General features: G+C 30.6%; 1 protein-coding gene across 1 annotated transcript; it reads left to right on the top strand.

Moving 5' to 3' along the window:
• Nucleotides 1–7,704: 7,704 nt before the first annotated feature.
• On the top strand, nt 7,705–12,210 carry LOC107605397 (uncharacterized). The gene is made up of 5 exons (XM_016307272.3): nt 7,705–8,511; nt 10,795–10,857; nt 11,163–11,225; nt 11,343–11,411; nt 11,539–12,210. The coding sequence occupies exons 1-5, from the start codon at nt 8,143–8,145 to the stop codon at nt 11,773–11,775; spliced, it is 801 nt and encodes a 266-aa protein (XP_016162758.1). The 5' UTR covers nt 7,705–8,142; the 3' UTR covers nt 11,776–12,210.
• The last annotated feature ends 2,291 nt before the right edge of the window (nt 12,211–14,501 follow it).

The raw sequence follows: 14,501 nt of genomic DNA, 5'->3' as shown, positions 1-14,501 counted from the left end.
TAGGGATTGCTAGTTGGCTTGGAGTGCACTAAAGCTAGATTCCCATAAGGTGAAGCTAGGACTTGTGACTCAAGTTGATTACTTTCATTTGACCTTCCTCTATACCTAGGGGATAACTAAATGGAGCAATGCCTAATTGTTGTCAACATTGAATGGACTATAAGGATAGGATTTCTAATGCCAACCCTAAGCCAAGTCTTTTAATAATTGATTGTTTGTTTCTCATTGCTTTGCTAAAACCTTCAAAGAATTCCAACAAAGCTTACTAGATCAATAAGATGCACACTTTGGCAATTCCAAGGGAGAACGACTCGGGAGACTAGTACTCTCGGATATAGATTGTAGATTTGTTTGATGAAGGATTTTGCGTCGGTTTAGACTATACTACGATTGATCATTTGATAATTTCTATACCGGCAAAAATCTATTTGTCAACCCCTCATTGTTGTGTTGAGTTTTGAATTATGCAGAACTTATCAGAATAAAAATACACCAAAATTTCTTAACTACACATAAATTTATTAATTTTTAACCGAAATTATTTAATGATTGCGATACGCAAACTCAGTTAGAAAACAAGCACACAAATAAGATTGAATCATGAACAAAAATACATCCAAATTAATTTTGGATCAGACAACGTCATTAATATGACAAAAATTCAACGATAACAATAATAATAACGATGATAACGATAAAGAAGATGACGATGACGATAATGATGATGACGATATAATAATAACGATGATGATGATGAAGGAGGAGGAGGAAAACGAATGAAATTAGAAAAAGAAATCAAATGAAAAAAGAGAAGAGGAGGAGAAGGTAGTGATAACGATGGTGACGACGATAATGAAAGAGAAGAAAGGAAAAAAGAGAAGAAAAAATAGCAGCTGAGATGTTAGTAAGAAGAAGAGGAGAAATAGGAAGAGGAGGAGAAGGAGAAGAAAACAGAAGAAGGAGAAGACACGTTATTAACAACTTGGTTAGATTTAATTAAGTATTTTGTTTGGATGTAGAGATTTATTCGATTTTAAATTAGTCATATTAGTCTTTTCATAACTTTTGATACTCAAGACAACAAAATTTATTGATATAGTATAGGTAACATCACAAAACATACTAATAGTCTTAATTGAATACTAAGTTTATGAAATTAAATTAAATCAATTCTAAATTAAAAAAATTTAATAGTTCAAGATTTTTTTAATTTAAAATTAATTTAATCTAATGAATAAATTTATTATATTTAAATAGATACTTAAAACTATCAAATGTGTTGCAATCAATATAATATCACTTAATATATTATATTAATAAATTTTAATATTATTAACAACAAAAATAATAAAAAAATTAATGTAATTAATTAAAATTTGTTTAAAATAGATTTAATTTTAAAAAAATTTAAAAGATCTATTTAAAAAATAAATATTTTTTTAAAATGAATTCAGAATTTGACTATTTATTCAACAACCAAATAAAATAAAACACAGCTGGAGCGGGTAATGTAATAAATGAGCGCCATGAGTAGAAGGTTACGTGCGTTGAACTATGTATGACTCTGACCACTGGTATGCTTTTGGATATATAATAAAAAATTTATGAAACAACTATAATATAGATTAATTCTTTTTATTTTTAATTTTAAATTTTAAAAAATTTAAATAATAAGAATTTTTTTTTTTAATAACAGACATGTTTTTTAACTAATTAATGATATTCTTAATTAATTTCCTAATAAAATCAATTATATATAGTATATACACACTATAAAATCTAGAAGTATATGATTTTTTAAAGAGTTTAAAATTTGAATCGCATTTTATATCTAAATCTAATTTCGTAGGCATAAAATTAAGATTTTTATTTAAATAAAAGAATTTATGATTTATATTTTTCTTTATGCTTTTGCGGATTATTAGGAATTTTTTTTTTGACAAGTCAACAAATGATGAGTATTTTCTTGTTGATGTGTATCTTTTAAAATTTAATTCAACTAGGAACTAAAACTTTTTTAAAATCTGATTTTTACATACCACATCTCCGTTATCTGTAGTTAAACTTTCCTATGTAATTGGTTAAATGTAATAACTAAAGGTTTTATTGTATTTATAAATAAGTTATTTAGTTCAAAGTAATTTTTTTGGATTAAGCATATTGATCTATGTTCTAAATTTTTTTTAGAGGCCAAACAGTTTTTTCCACGTCTTAAAAAGCGATTTTTTTTAGATGTTAAGCTCTTTAACCCACAATCTAAGAATTAAAGCAGTTAATTTTTTTAAATGCCAAGAGGTAGAATTAAATATTTTTTAATTATGTCCTTATCTCTTTTTTTAAGGTTTGATCTATTTTCTTCTCTTGTTGGCACCATTTTCATGCCTCTCAATCTCTCTTTTTTGATAAAAATCTAAAATAGTTTCTGACAATTATTTTGAAAGACAACGAGGTTTTTGATAAAAAAAAATCTAATTCGATTCCTGACAATTATTTTAAAGGGACAACGAGACCTTTGTGCAAAAATAAAAGTCAATGTTATTTTTTTAGCATAAAAACTAATCAGTCTAAAAAAAAATCAAAAACCAGATTGAGTGTTTTTTTTTTTAGAATCTCATTGTCCTTTCGAAATAATTGTCAGGACCGAATAAGGTATTTACTTTTCTTTCTCGAACCTACTCTTAACAGTTCAAGTCGAGACATGCTTTATTCCTCAATCTTATAGCAAATATTCTTCGACTCCTATATTTATTTGTGAAAATATTATTTATATACTAATTTAATATTATAAAAGAATAAATATTTTATAAGATAAAAAATTCATTAATTTAATATTATAAGATTTTAAATTAGATACATCTTTATATTTTCTTACTTGATTCCCCCTTATGTCGCCTGATGTTAGTTTCAAATATAGAGTCGTATATTCACCAAATGAAAATTTTGTGTGCAAAGATTTCTTCCACCAGGTTTGAAACAGCCATAGGTTCAGTAGCCATTTTATTGCATGGATAATAAATTGAGAAAGAAGAGAGTAGTAGTAGTGTAGATTAGATGTGAGGAACTAAAATGTGGTATGTGCTGAAGAATTTATAAGGCAAGTTTCTTTTTTCATGAGCTCTTTGGAATGCTACCTTGCTCCATGTTGGTCGTAGTAGCTGGACCAGCATGGTAAACAAGGATTGTCAGATGAGATTCTTCAACTACAACTATCAAAATGGGCCTTCTTGGACCATCATTTTTGTCACTACTTGCATGCAATACTCTTTCGAGATGTAAGAATCATCTCATTCAACTTCATCACAAATCCCTCCATAAATTTAGAGAGTATAGGTTTAGTTAGTGTTTGGTAGAAAGATAGAACTGAAAGACAGAGACTAAGAGAAAGAAACTGAAATAAATTTTAGTATTTTGTTTAGTGTAAATTAGTAGACAAAAATTGAAATAAGAATAAAGTTTTAATTTAATTTGTACAAAGAGTAAAATTAGAATTAATTAATTGAAATGAGAGTGTTTTAGGTATAAAATGTTATTAAAATTTCAGTTTCTGTCTCTAAAAATTTTAGTTCTCTCTGTCCCTAACTTTTTGGAAGTATTAAAATACTAAAATTTTGAAGACAAAAACAAAAATTTTAGTATTAATCTCTGAACCAACAAACATAATATTAAATCTTAGTTTTCCAGTCTTTATCTCAATACCTCAAAACCAACACTATCTTACAGTTATATAATTTCAATATCATCTCAATATTTATAATCAGTAGCGTGAAAAATTCGCATATTTTATAATTTATAATTATTAATTAATTATTATTAATGTTTTAATAATATAAAATTATATTTAATAATATAAAATTATATATTTTTTTAATAATTAAATATTAATTAAATTTTAATGTCCTTCCTCTCCAACTTACTTCATAAAAGGAAAGTATATAGAAAAGTATTGGCTCATAACATCAAGATCTTCACAAAAGTAATTCTATCTTACAGTGTACTTAGCCAGCTCATCATCATCATTATGCCAACAAGAGTTTAATCTTTTTTTTTTTACAATGAATTTAAAATTTAATTCATTCATAAAAAAACATACTAACCAAAATTTATTTATTAAAAATAATTTAATATTTATATTAATTAATTACTAACCAAAATTGCTAAAATATACTACTCCCAATAATTTCTGAAATAATATTGATATTGACCCAAAAACTCAATCAAATATTATAACAATGTAATCAAATTTACTTTATATTTATAATCAAAATTCACAGATAATATAATCATCAAAATACGATCGAATAAAGGTATAAAAATAAAATACAATAGTAGCTAATATTTTTGTGTTAATAAAAAATTATATAAAGTACCAAAAGTTGATGCATCAGAAATATGTAAACATGAAGCAAACTAATAATATAACCACAGCAGAGAAAACAACAAAAAGACCTTCAAAAAGATAGAATCTATTTGACAAAATGACCAAACAAAGGTGATATACTCTTAGAATGGCTCTAAAGATCATATTTAATTTCAACACAATTTTTTTGGAAACATAATTAAAAGAAATAAAATTTTTTCATCCTTAAAATCTAATAATTTATTTTAGTTAAGTAAGTTTTTTTTTTTATGTTATTTTTATCAAAACGATGAAAAAAAAGGAAATAGGTCTAAAGAGCAAAGTTTGCATTGATTATTTTTCTATCCATCTTTCAAATAATTATTCCAACTCAAAAATTAGATCAAATGTACAAGTCATTTATCACTTATAAAAACCAATGACTTTTTTTTTTCTATTATTCTTGTTGAACTAATAATATTTTTTAGGTGTTTTTTCATTTTCTTTTTGGAGTAATTTTTTTCAATGTCTTAACCTTTTAGGTGCAAATGTTGTAATTTACTCTAAAAAGTTTAATTATTTTTTTGGTAAAAAATATTGGATTTTCATTACAAAAAATTTGAATTCTTCATATAAAAATTTGATTATTTTAGTACTTGATTATTTCATTAAAAAATATAAAATACAAGTAAATATATATAAATATGTAGGGACTTATTTTTAATATTCTTAGAATTTTTTTTTATAAATATAATATCACTTTGATTGAAAAGTAGCATACTTTATAAGAAATACTAATTTGGCACCTAATATATTAAGCAATACAATATTGGATTAAGGAAGTTGTATTGTCATACTAAACCGTATATAATGCTATCGTATTTTTCACTTTAACTATATTTAAAAATGTGAATATATATTAACAATACACTAAAAATTTGTATTTATTTCTATGATCATAAAAGGTGAAATATGACCACGTCAAAAATAAAAAGATAAAATATGACCATTTCAAATTTATCTACACGGTAAAAAACACAAATAAACCAATGAAGAATAGTTATTACATGAATAAGCCAAATTGAAGATTGATTCACGAATGAGCTAAAGTATACTTATATGTAATTCGAACCTATTTGGTTCGAACTCCAATTGCATATAAATCGAATCTATTTAGTTCGAACTAGACATACATAATTTGAACCTAATTGGTTCGAATTACTATGGAATAAGTGTGAATATATTACGTGCATGGGATTGTAATTGAAATGAAACAAATTTAAAATGTTGTAATTTAAAATGTTGTATAACTGAAAATTAGAATTAAATTAAAAATACACTTTATATATGCAACTTGAGGATTATTTAATTTTATTCTTAAATTTTATTTATTTAACTTTATTTAATTTTAATTTTATTTTATTAGGATTTAATTTTCTTTAATTAAATTGAAATAAGGATAAAATTAACACAAAATAAAATGTTGAAAATAAATCTAAACGAAATGAAATTTAACATTAAAAAATTAAGACAATTAAAGATATAAAATATATTTTTCTCTTACAAAATTTGTAAACCAATTATTAAAAAAAAAGTTAAAAAATATTTGATTTTAGAAACATTTTTTAACAACGCAGAAAATTAAAACTAAACAGTGACTAATATATTTAAAAAAAAAAAGCCTAATTTTTTATTACAATAAGTAATAAGTAAAGTACAAGTTATATTAGAAATCAGAAGAGTACACTAACTATAATTTAGAGAAGTTTAGAATTGATCTTAAAGATATTTTTTATAAACTTTATATAATAAATAATTTTTTCGTATATATTACACCATTTTAAATTTGTTCCATTTCAATGAATATATAATTTATTACAAACATTTTTTAATGTCAATAAAAAATTTGATTTTTATCTTTTACGTGTATATTTCTTTAGCTCATTGCTGTTTCTAAAAATTATATAGTTAAATATTAGAATTAAATTAAAAATATACTTTATATATGCAATTTGAAGATTATTTTAATTTTATTCTTAAATTTTATTTTATTTAACTTTATTTAATTTTAATTTTATTTTATTAGGATTTAATGTTCTTTAATTAAATTGAAGTAAGGATAAAATTAACACAAAATAAGATGTAAAAGTAAATTGAAACGAAATGAAATTTAAGATTAAAAAATTAAGACAATTAAAGATATAAAGTATATTTTTTTCTTAAAAAATTTGTAATCAAATTATTAAAAAAAATAAAAAAAATTTGGTTTTAGAAATATTTTTTAATGAGGCATACAATTAAACCCAAACAGATACTAATATATTAAAAAAAACTTATTTTTTTACAATAAATAATAATTAAAATATAAATAATCTTAGAAATTAAAAGAGTACATTAATTATAATTTAAAAAAGTTTAGAATTAATTTTAAAGATATTTTTTATAAACTTTATATAATAAATAATTTTTCTGTATATGTTACAACATTTTAAATTTGTTTCATTTCAATTACAATCCCGTGCACGTAACATATTCACACTTATTCCTTAGTAATTCGAACCAATTAGGTTCGAATTATGTGTGTCTAGTTTGAAACAAATATGTTCGATTTATATGTAATTGGAGTTCGAACCAAATAGGTTGAAATTACATATAAATATGTTTTGGCTCATTCGTGAATCAATCTTTAATTTGACTTATTCATATAATAACTATCCTCCATTGGTTTATTTGTATTTTTTACCCTTATTTACAAGATATAATTTGTAATCAATTTAGAGTCATGGACAGAAAGCTTAACATCTTTTTTAATTATATCCAATCACATTTTTTCGAAGCTTGTTTTTGGTTAAATACGTTCCTTTGGACTAGTTATAGGCTTATAGCAACAAGCAACAAGTGGAGAGATTTAAATTGCATTCTCCCTAAAGATAAATAAAAAAGAAAAAAAGATAAGGTACTTAAATTATATATTAAGTAAATTAAAGTGGAGAAATTTAAATTTGTCCACATTGAGTCAATATAATCGAAATCCTAATAGAATCAAAGCAAATTAATTACAGTAACGGCAAAAAATTATAATTAGCTATCAAAAAGAGTTTTAATTTTTAAATAATTATTCAATCTTATCTTACAAGATCATAAAAAATAATAACAACTTTTTAAATTTATTATTTAAAAAATCATTTAAATACATTTTAGTTGAATTACTTTATAAGAAGTTTTGCACTATAAGTGATTAAAATTAAATTGATAATTAAATCAATGAAAAAAATATAAAAAAAAAATAGAAAATAAGATAAAATGGGAAATAATATGAATGTATTATAGATTATTAAATTATAAATGGAAGTGCCACGTGTGAAAGAAGAGTGTTATTACTTATTATTAGTTAGGAGTATTAGGATTGAAAGAAAGGAAAGAGAGTGTGAGAAGAGGGTGAATGAATGAATAGAATTAGGGAAAGGACCCCACAGAGAAAGGCTTCTACTACTAATATAACAAAAACAAACAAAACAAAGACCAACAACAAAACACACGAATAACTGGGAATCTACAACCCCCCTCCACCTCCACCCCCACCCCCCTTCCCTTCCCTTCCCACTACACGCAATCCAACCCCTTCTCTCTAATCTTTATCTATCTTTCTCTTCCTATATATATATAAACCACATCTTCATCGCAGTTACCTACTTTTCTCTTTTTATTCTCTCTTTTTCTCTTCTCTTTCTTCAAAAAACCCACACTGCCACAAAACTCTCACTCAAGCGGTTTCTTGTTACGGGTATGCTCGGAGCTTTGTCGCGATGGCAATAGATGACTGGATGAAATTGGCTATGGCAGACGACTCTGTCGTTGCCGACCTTCTCGTTAAGATAAAGCACTCTGAAGGCAAATCGCTTTTCACGTTGCCGACGCCGGTGCTTCCAAGCTGGGGAGCTAGAAAGAGGCGGAGCAAGCTTGAGGCCGCATCTCGCGCCGCCATACTCGCCGCCGCCGCCGCCGTCAATTCTTCTAGGAAGAAGGACGAGGTATTGGACGATACGGAGGAGGATTCTACCAGATGCAGCCCTACGACTCCGCTTTCTTGGAACGGAAGCGGCGCTTCCCCTTCCTCCGCCGCCGACGGTTTTGACGACTCTAGAAGCCCTACTCACAACAACACCAGATCCAAGGTTCTCTCTCTTTCTCTCTCGCTTTCTCTCTCTCTCTCTCTCTCTCTCTCTCTCTCTCTCAATCTCCATCCCTCTCTTCTATCTCTCTCTGTTTTGTTCTGTGTATCAGAACTCAGAATCGTGTTGTTCTGACCGAAATGTCCCTAAGGAAGCGCGCGAAAATCGTCGGGGCTGATATCGGCGGCTACCGGCGGTTTACAGCGGTTTCATGTCACTGATTGGAACATTCTTTCCTTTGGAACGACGTTTTCCTTGCGTTTTGACTATTTTGCCCTTCGTCTATCGCCGAATCTACATCTTTCTTTCTCTGTTTTGTTTTCCTTTCTCTCTTCATATGGGAGAACCCGAAGTGTTTTCGGTTCTCCCCAATCTTTGCATCGTTTTGTGTCAGTTGCTGACGGTTATATCCGTCATCTTGCAATTTTTTCTGTTAAAATATTTTTCCCCCTTTTTTTTTTTATCTTTAAAATGTTTACTTAAATATTTTTTTATCAATTTTTCTGATCGCCGGTGGCGCGTTGGATTATTTATTCCCTTAGGTTTTCCTAATTATTTTAATTTTTAACTTCTTTCAATCCCGATTTCCTTTTTTGATTTGACGAAAATACCCCCGGATGCATGCGGCGTTTTTTCCGTGTGCAGGGGAGAGGAGAGGAAGAAGAAACCGGATTCACGTTTTCTTCTCGCCTCTTTCTGTGGTCACCTCAGCTGCCACCGATGTTTCCGTCTGATTTGACCGAAACACCCTTGTAGACCTGTATAAGATTCCAGAGACCCTAGTTATAATTTATAAAAGGAAGTTAAGAAAGTAATTGAAAAAAAGGCCGTGTTGTTGTACTGTTAATCGGCCATCCTCAGAAATTTCCCATATTTTTCCCGGTTATTAAATTGCGAAAAAAAAAAGTAGTGTTTTTGGTGAAATTCCGAAGTGGAAGCCTGGGCATTTTAGTAATTACAAATATTGGGGGCGGGTCAGTGGGACCCTGTGACTTAGATGGAGATGGGTCCAGATATGGAAAGAAGAAAGGGTGGCTTCGGCGATGGAGATAGGTTAGATAGGTTCTGCGTTTCGTTGAAGTTAGTGTCGCTTATGCTTTATATAAGGAGAGAACATGAGGGAAAAAAAAAAGGAAAATCCTCTGCGACATGGCTCAGTGGATCTATCCTTTTGTTTCAATTGTTAAATGATTTGATATATAATCTAATATAATCTCAATTTCTACCATCTCTGTATAAGGAAAATCTTTTCTGTGTTTATTATAAATTGAGAATTATATAGATATTGGGTTTTTTTATTTTTCGGGATTCCAATTCTGGAATGGTGGTGATGGTGTTGGTGTGAGGGAAAGGGGCAAGATGAGAGACGCACATCACATCGTCACAGTTTGTAGAGGGGTCCAAGCGTCTTTCAATAAGCGGTGCAACTTGGACCATTAATTTTTGTTTTTTTATTATAAAGTACAAAAACTCCATATATTAATTCAATTAAATATATATTATAGTATCGCTTTATATTTAAAGCCGCTGAGTTGGGAAGAAGCCATTGGAGCGAGGTTGTTCACGAGATCTTAAATTGAAGATCACTGAAACCTCTCAACAAACCCCATTGAATTCGGATTGGATTGGATTGGATTGGGTAAAAAGGATGATTTGGGAGGGGGTTTTGTTGCAAAGAATTTCAGAATGGAATAATAATGAGGCACGTGATGATAGATCAAGTCACGTGTGGACTGAAAAGAGGAGAGCGTCACGTGCCACCGCGTGACGGTGGACTTGCAGTGGCATCACCTGGTGGTGGTGCCATTAGGGTTTTTTAGGCGGTTCGTTAGATACAAGGAGATGAAGGATGTGATGTAGGTTCATTTCATTTGCCTTATAAGCTGAGCTGTATCCTAGCTTCGATTATATCTGACCATGTCTTTCTTTGTCCCTATTAGTCTTCTCTATCTCAGGAACATTTGTCTAATTGTCTTTCTAATTATTTTTTTTCTTTAATTAAATATTTAAATATTTGATCTTCTATTTTATAATTATTACTAATTATTAGCGGCAAGCGTCAAGTAACGTGCTTATCTTGCAAGCCAGTTTTCTTAATTCTGGGGAACCAGAAAGTTCGTTGTCTCTTCCTAACTTTGAAGAATTCAACGTTAACTTTCTTCCTCCTTTTGCGTTGCTTGCTTCTATCTTTGTATGATTTAGCCGACAAAGTTGGTTGGTGACCTCCCTTTATTTGGTTCCTTTGTGATTTTGGAGCTAATATCTTCTGATGATTGAAAATTTCAGGCTACTGCTACAAGTGAATATACAAGCAACTCTGCATCCAACAAGAAATGTAGAAGGAGAAAGGTGAATCTAGTTTGACAATTGTCTTTGACTTTATATGGGAATCATGGTCAATGGTTTCTGGGTTGACTTTTCAGAGCTCTTTCACTTTCATCCATTACCTCATGAAAATAAATTTATTATGTGTACTCAATTTGTTCTGTATACGGAGCCAATATCCGACGGTAGAAAAGTGTACGGCTATGGCTGTTCGGTGTACAAGACTAGATGAGTAGGCATAATACTATTTTTTTCAATGAATAATATATGTCCTTGTCATGTCACACGTGTGTTGTTAACTAATGACTTGATTTTGTTTCATCTTCTAGACGTTTTCGCAACTTCAAGAAGAGGAAAGCTCCCTGCTCCGGGAAAAAATATATTTAACAAAGGTATCAACGTGATTATCTTTTTCCTCCATTAAGAAAAGTGATCTTTCTGTTTCGGGGCAACTGGCTTGTGTGCTAAGCGCTTCTTTTTCTATTCTAATATAACTCCCAATTTTGCAGGAGATTGCAAATGTCAGTGCATCTTGTAAGGCACAGAGAGCTAGAAACGAAAGCCTAAAGAGAATTAAGGTAAACTTCAAATGTCTTAATCTAAGATCCTATTCATGTTTAATGCAGTAATTTTCAGATATCCCAATAGCTCCTTTCTTTTGGGGAGAATCTTCTTTGCTTACCCCAATCTTTGGTTTGTTCCCAGCTTGACTTGGGTTCCGCACCTGATGGATTGCCGCATCCAAATTCTGACCAACCCAAATGGACGGCGATAACTTCCATTGCCGCTCAAGGTGATACCATTGCCGCTCAAGGTGATACTGATACTCTTCCGCAACCACAAACAGCAGAATCAGCCAGGAGTGTTTTCTTGGTACCAGATCTAAATATGATGCCGTCCGAGGATGATTCTTACATGGACATCCAGCGCGGGATGAGTTGAGAAATGCCACCATGACAACAGTTCATCCTCCATCATGCTGGACTCCCGAATGTTTGAACAAGCTGAGAAACTCCCTGTTTTCAATCAGAGGCTTCGCATGGTGCAAGGTTTGAACAATTGTGGAACACTGTACAGGCCAATAGTTTTTGTGAGGCTCTAAATAATAGCAAAAATTAGAAAGGAAGTCTTGAATGGGACAAACAAACTTGATCTGTCTGCCAACTCTACTGAAGGAAGAAGTGGCAGTCATGAATTAAGTTTTTTTTTTTTAATTCTTTTTTTCTTTGTTAGTTCTAGAATTAGAGGGCTATATAGGTGATGCATAAGTAACAAGTTCCTTTATTACTAAATTTCATATGGGGTATTTGACCTCTTTGCCTTTGAAATTTCAAAACATTTCAACCATATAAGATGTATCATTCTTTGTAGGTCAAATATCTCGGTTTTATTCGATAGTTACACTTAAATTATCCAAGTTCATGTGTCATCCGTGAGATATAAGGATGTTTTCCGGTGTGAGATATTAGAGGATAATTGACCAACAATAAAACATGAAGTGCCGTGCAATTCACCAATCATCAAGGATACCATCTAATAAATGGGAAGAGCAAGAACACAAATTAGTTGGACAACACAATTATTTATTGTCTTGAAATGTTTATCAAGCAACTAACTTTTGTATCTTGTAGATAGCACTCTACCTCTTAGATAACTTCACATCAGAACACTAATTCTTATCACCTATAGAATGAATTTGGTATAAATAAATGCTCCATTTTTAAGTGTGCTGGCTCTGGCCTCTTAGCTCTATTATTGTTAGTTGTGCTGGCTGGCTCTGGCCTCGAGGTTCCTTTTGCAGAGGTGGAAGATTTGTTTTTCACATAATTGAAGGCCTGATTGTGTTGGCGAAACCTTATCTTGAGATTAAAGATTTTATGTAAAAACAAATTTTGCAAGTTTTTGCAAGCTCGTTTGGTGGCATAAAGCAATTTTTGAACCCAAAAAAAGAAAAGGGGGAGTTACACATCCATGTAACCAAGTTGGCCCAATCTCAAATAGAGTCACGCGCATTAATGAGTGAAAATACGTGTTCGTTCATTATGAAAAAATGTTACTTCTTCCTCAGTTCTTCTTCTTCTCTTCTCTCGCACGCTTCTTCTTCTTCTCACGATCGTTTAAGCACGGAGTGTCTTCTTCTTCTTCTTCGCATTCCTCCTCCTTCTCATTTTCCTCCTTTTTCGCGTTCCTTCTTCTTCACGTGTTTTCTCCTTATCGTCATTCTTTTTTTGTTGTTACTGCTGTATTTTTTTGTCTTTTTCTCCTTCTCTCTCTGGTGAAGAAGCAGTAGAAGGTGAGGAAGAAGAATTTTGAATAGTGCAGAATGAACCGAACACAGTACTCATGGTGAACTGAACACAGTACTCATGGTGAAACAATTGTATAGTACTCAGTGAACGAAACATAATCCATTATATAAAATCAAATTCAAACAGTTTTCTGAAGAATGAATCGAACATAGTACTCATGGTGAACCGAACACAATACTCATGGTAAACAATTGTATAGTACTGAGTGAACGAAACATAATCCATTATATAAAATCAAATTCAAATAGCTTTCTGCAGAATGAACCAAACACAGTACTCAAGGTGAACCGAACACAGTACTTATAGTGAACCGAACACAGTACTCATGGTGAACCGAAAAATTATGAACCCTTAAACACTGAACCCTGAACCCATAAACCCTAAATCCCTAAAACCTAAAGCCTAAACCCTACACCCTAAAACTTAAACCCTAAACCCCTAAAACCCTGAACCCTAGACCCCTAAACCCTCAACCATGAACATGGTGAACCGAAATTAATACACGGGGCGAACCGAAAGTTTGAAACACACTGAACCCCTGTACACTGAACCCTGAACCCATAAACCCTAAACCCTAAACCCTAAACCCTAAAACCCTAAACAATGAAACCCTATCGTCATTCTTTTGTTGTTGATCTAGATTGCCTTCGTCGTTCTCCTATGGTCGCGTTCATCTTCTCGTTTTCTTATTTCGATCTGGTTGCATTTATCTTCTTCCTATTCTTCTTCGTTTTCTTTTTCGATCTGCACTTCTGAATCAAAACAATAAATGACTCAACTTCAAATCAGGAGAGCGATTTGGATTACTCTTCTAAAACGAATCAAACTAACAAAGTTTGGATTATTCAATTTTGAATTGAATTAAATGGACGGAGGTGTACTGAATTGAATTGAATTGAATTGACAATATGTAAATTGTAGGCAGAGTTATTTGAATTTGATTTTATATAATGAATTATGTTTTGTTCACTCAGTACTATACAATTGTTTCACCATGAGTACTGTGTTCAGTTCACCATGAATATTGTGTTCGGTTCATTCTGCAGAAAGCTGTTTGAATTTAATTTTATATAATAGATTATGTTTCGTTCACTCAGTACTATACAATTGTATTGTGTTCGGTTCACCATGAGTACTATGTTCAGTTCATTGTGCACTATTCAAAACTCTTTTTCCTCACCTTCCACTGCTTCTTCACCAGAGAGAGAAGGAGGAAAAGAAAAAAAATACAGCAGCAACAACAACAAAAGAATGACGATAAGGAGAAAACACGTGAAGAAGAAGGAACGCGAAAAAGGAGGAGAATGAGGAACGCGAAGAAGAAGGCGAAGAAGAAGACGACGCTCCGTGCATAAACGA

This window comes from Arachis ipaensis, chromosome B6 (assembly GCF_059453495.1).
Source record: "Arachis ipaensis isolate K30076 ecotype BB chromosome B6, ASM5945349v1, whole genome shotgun sequence".
NCBI lineage: Eukaryota > Viridiplantae > Streptophyta > Magnoliopsida > Fabales > Fabaceae > Arachis > Arachis ipaensis.
The sequence above is the reverse complement of the archived record's forward strand: the minus strand, read 5'-3'. Positions and strand labels throughout refer to the sequence as shown.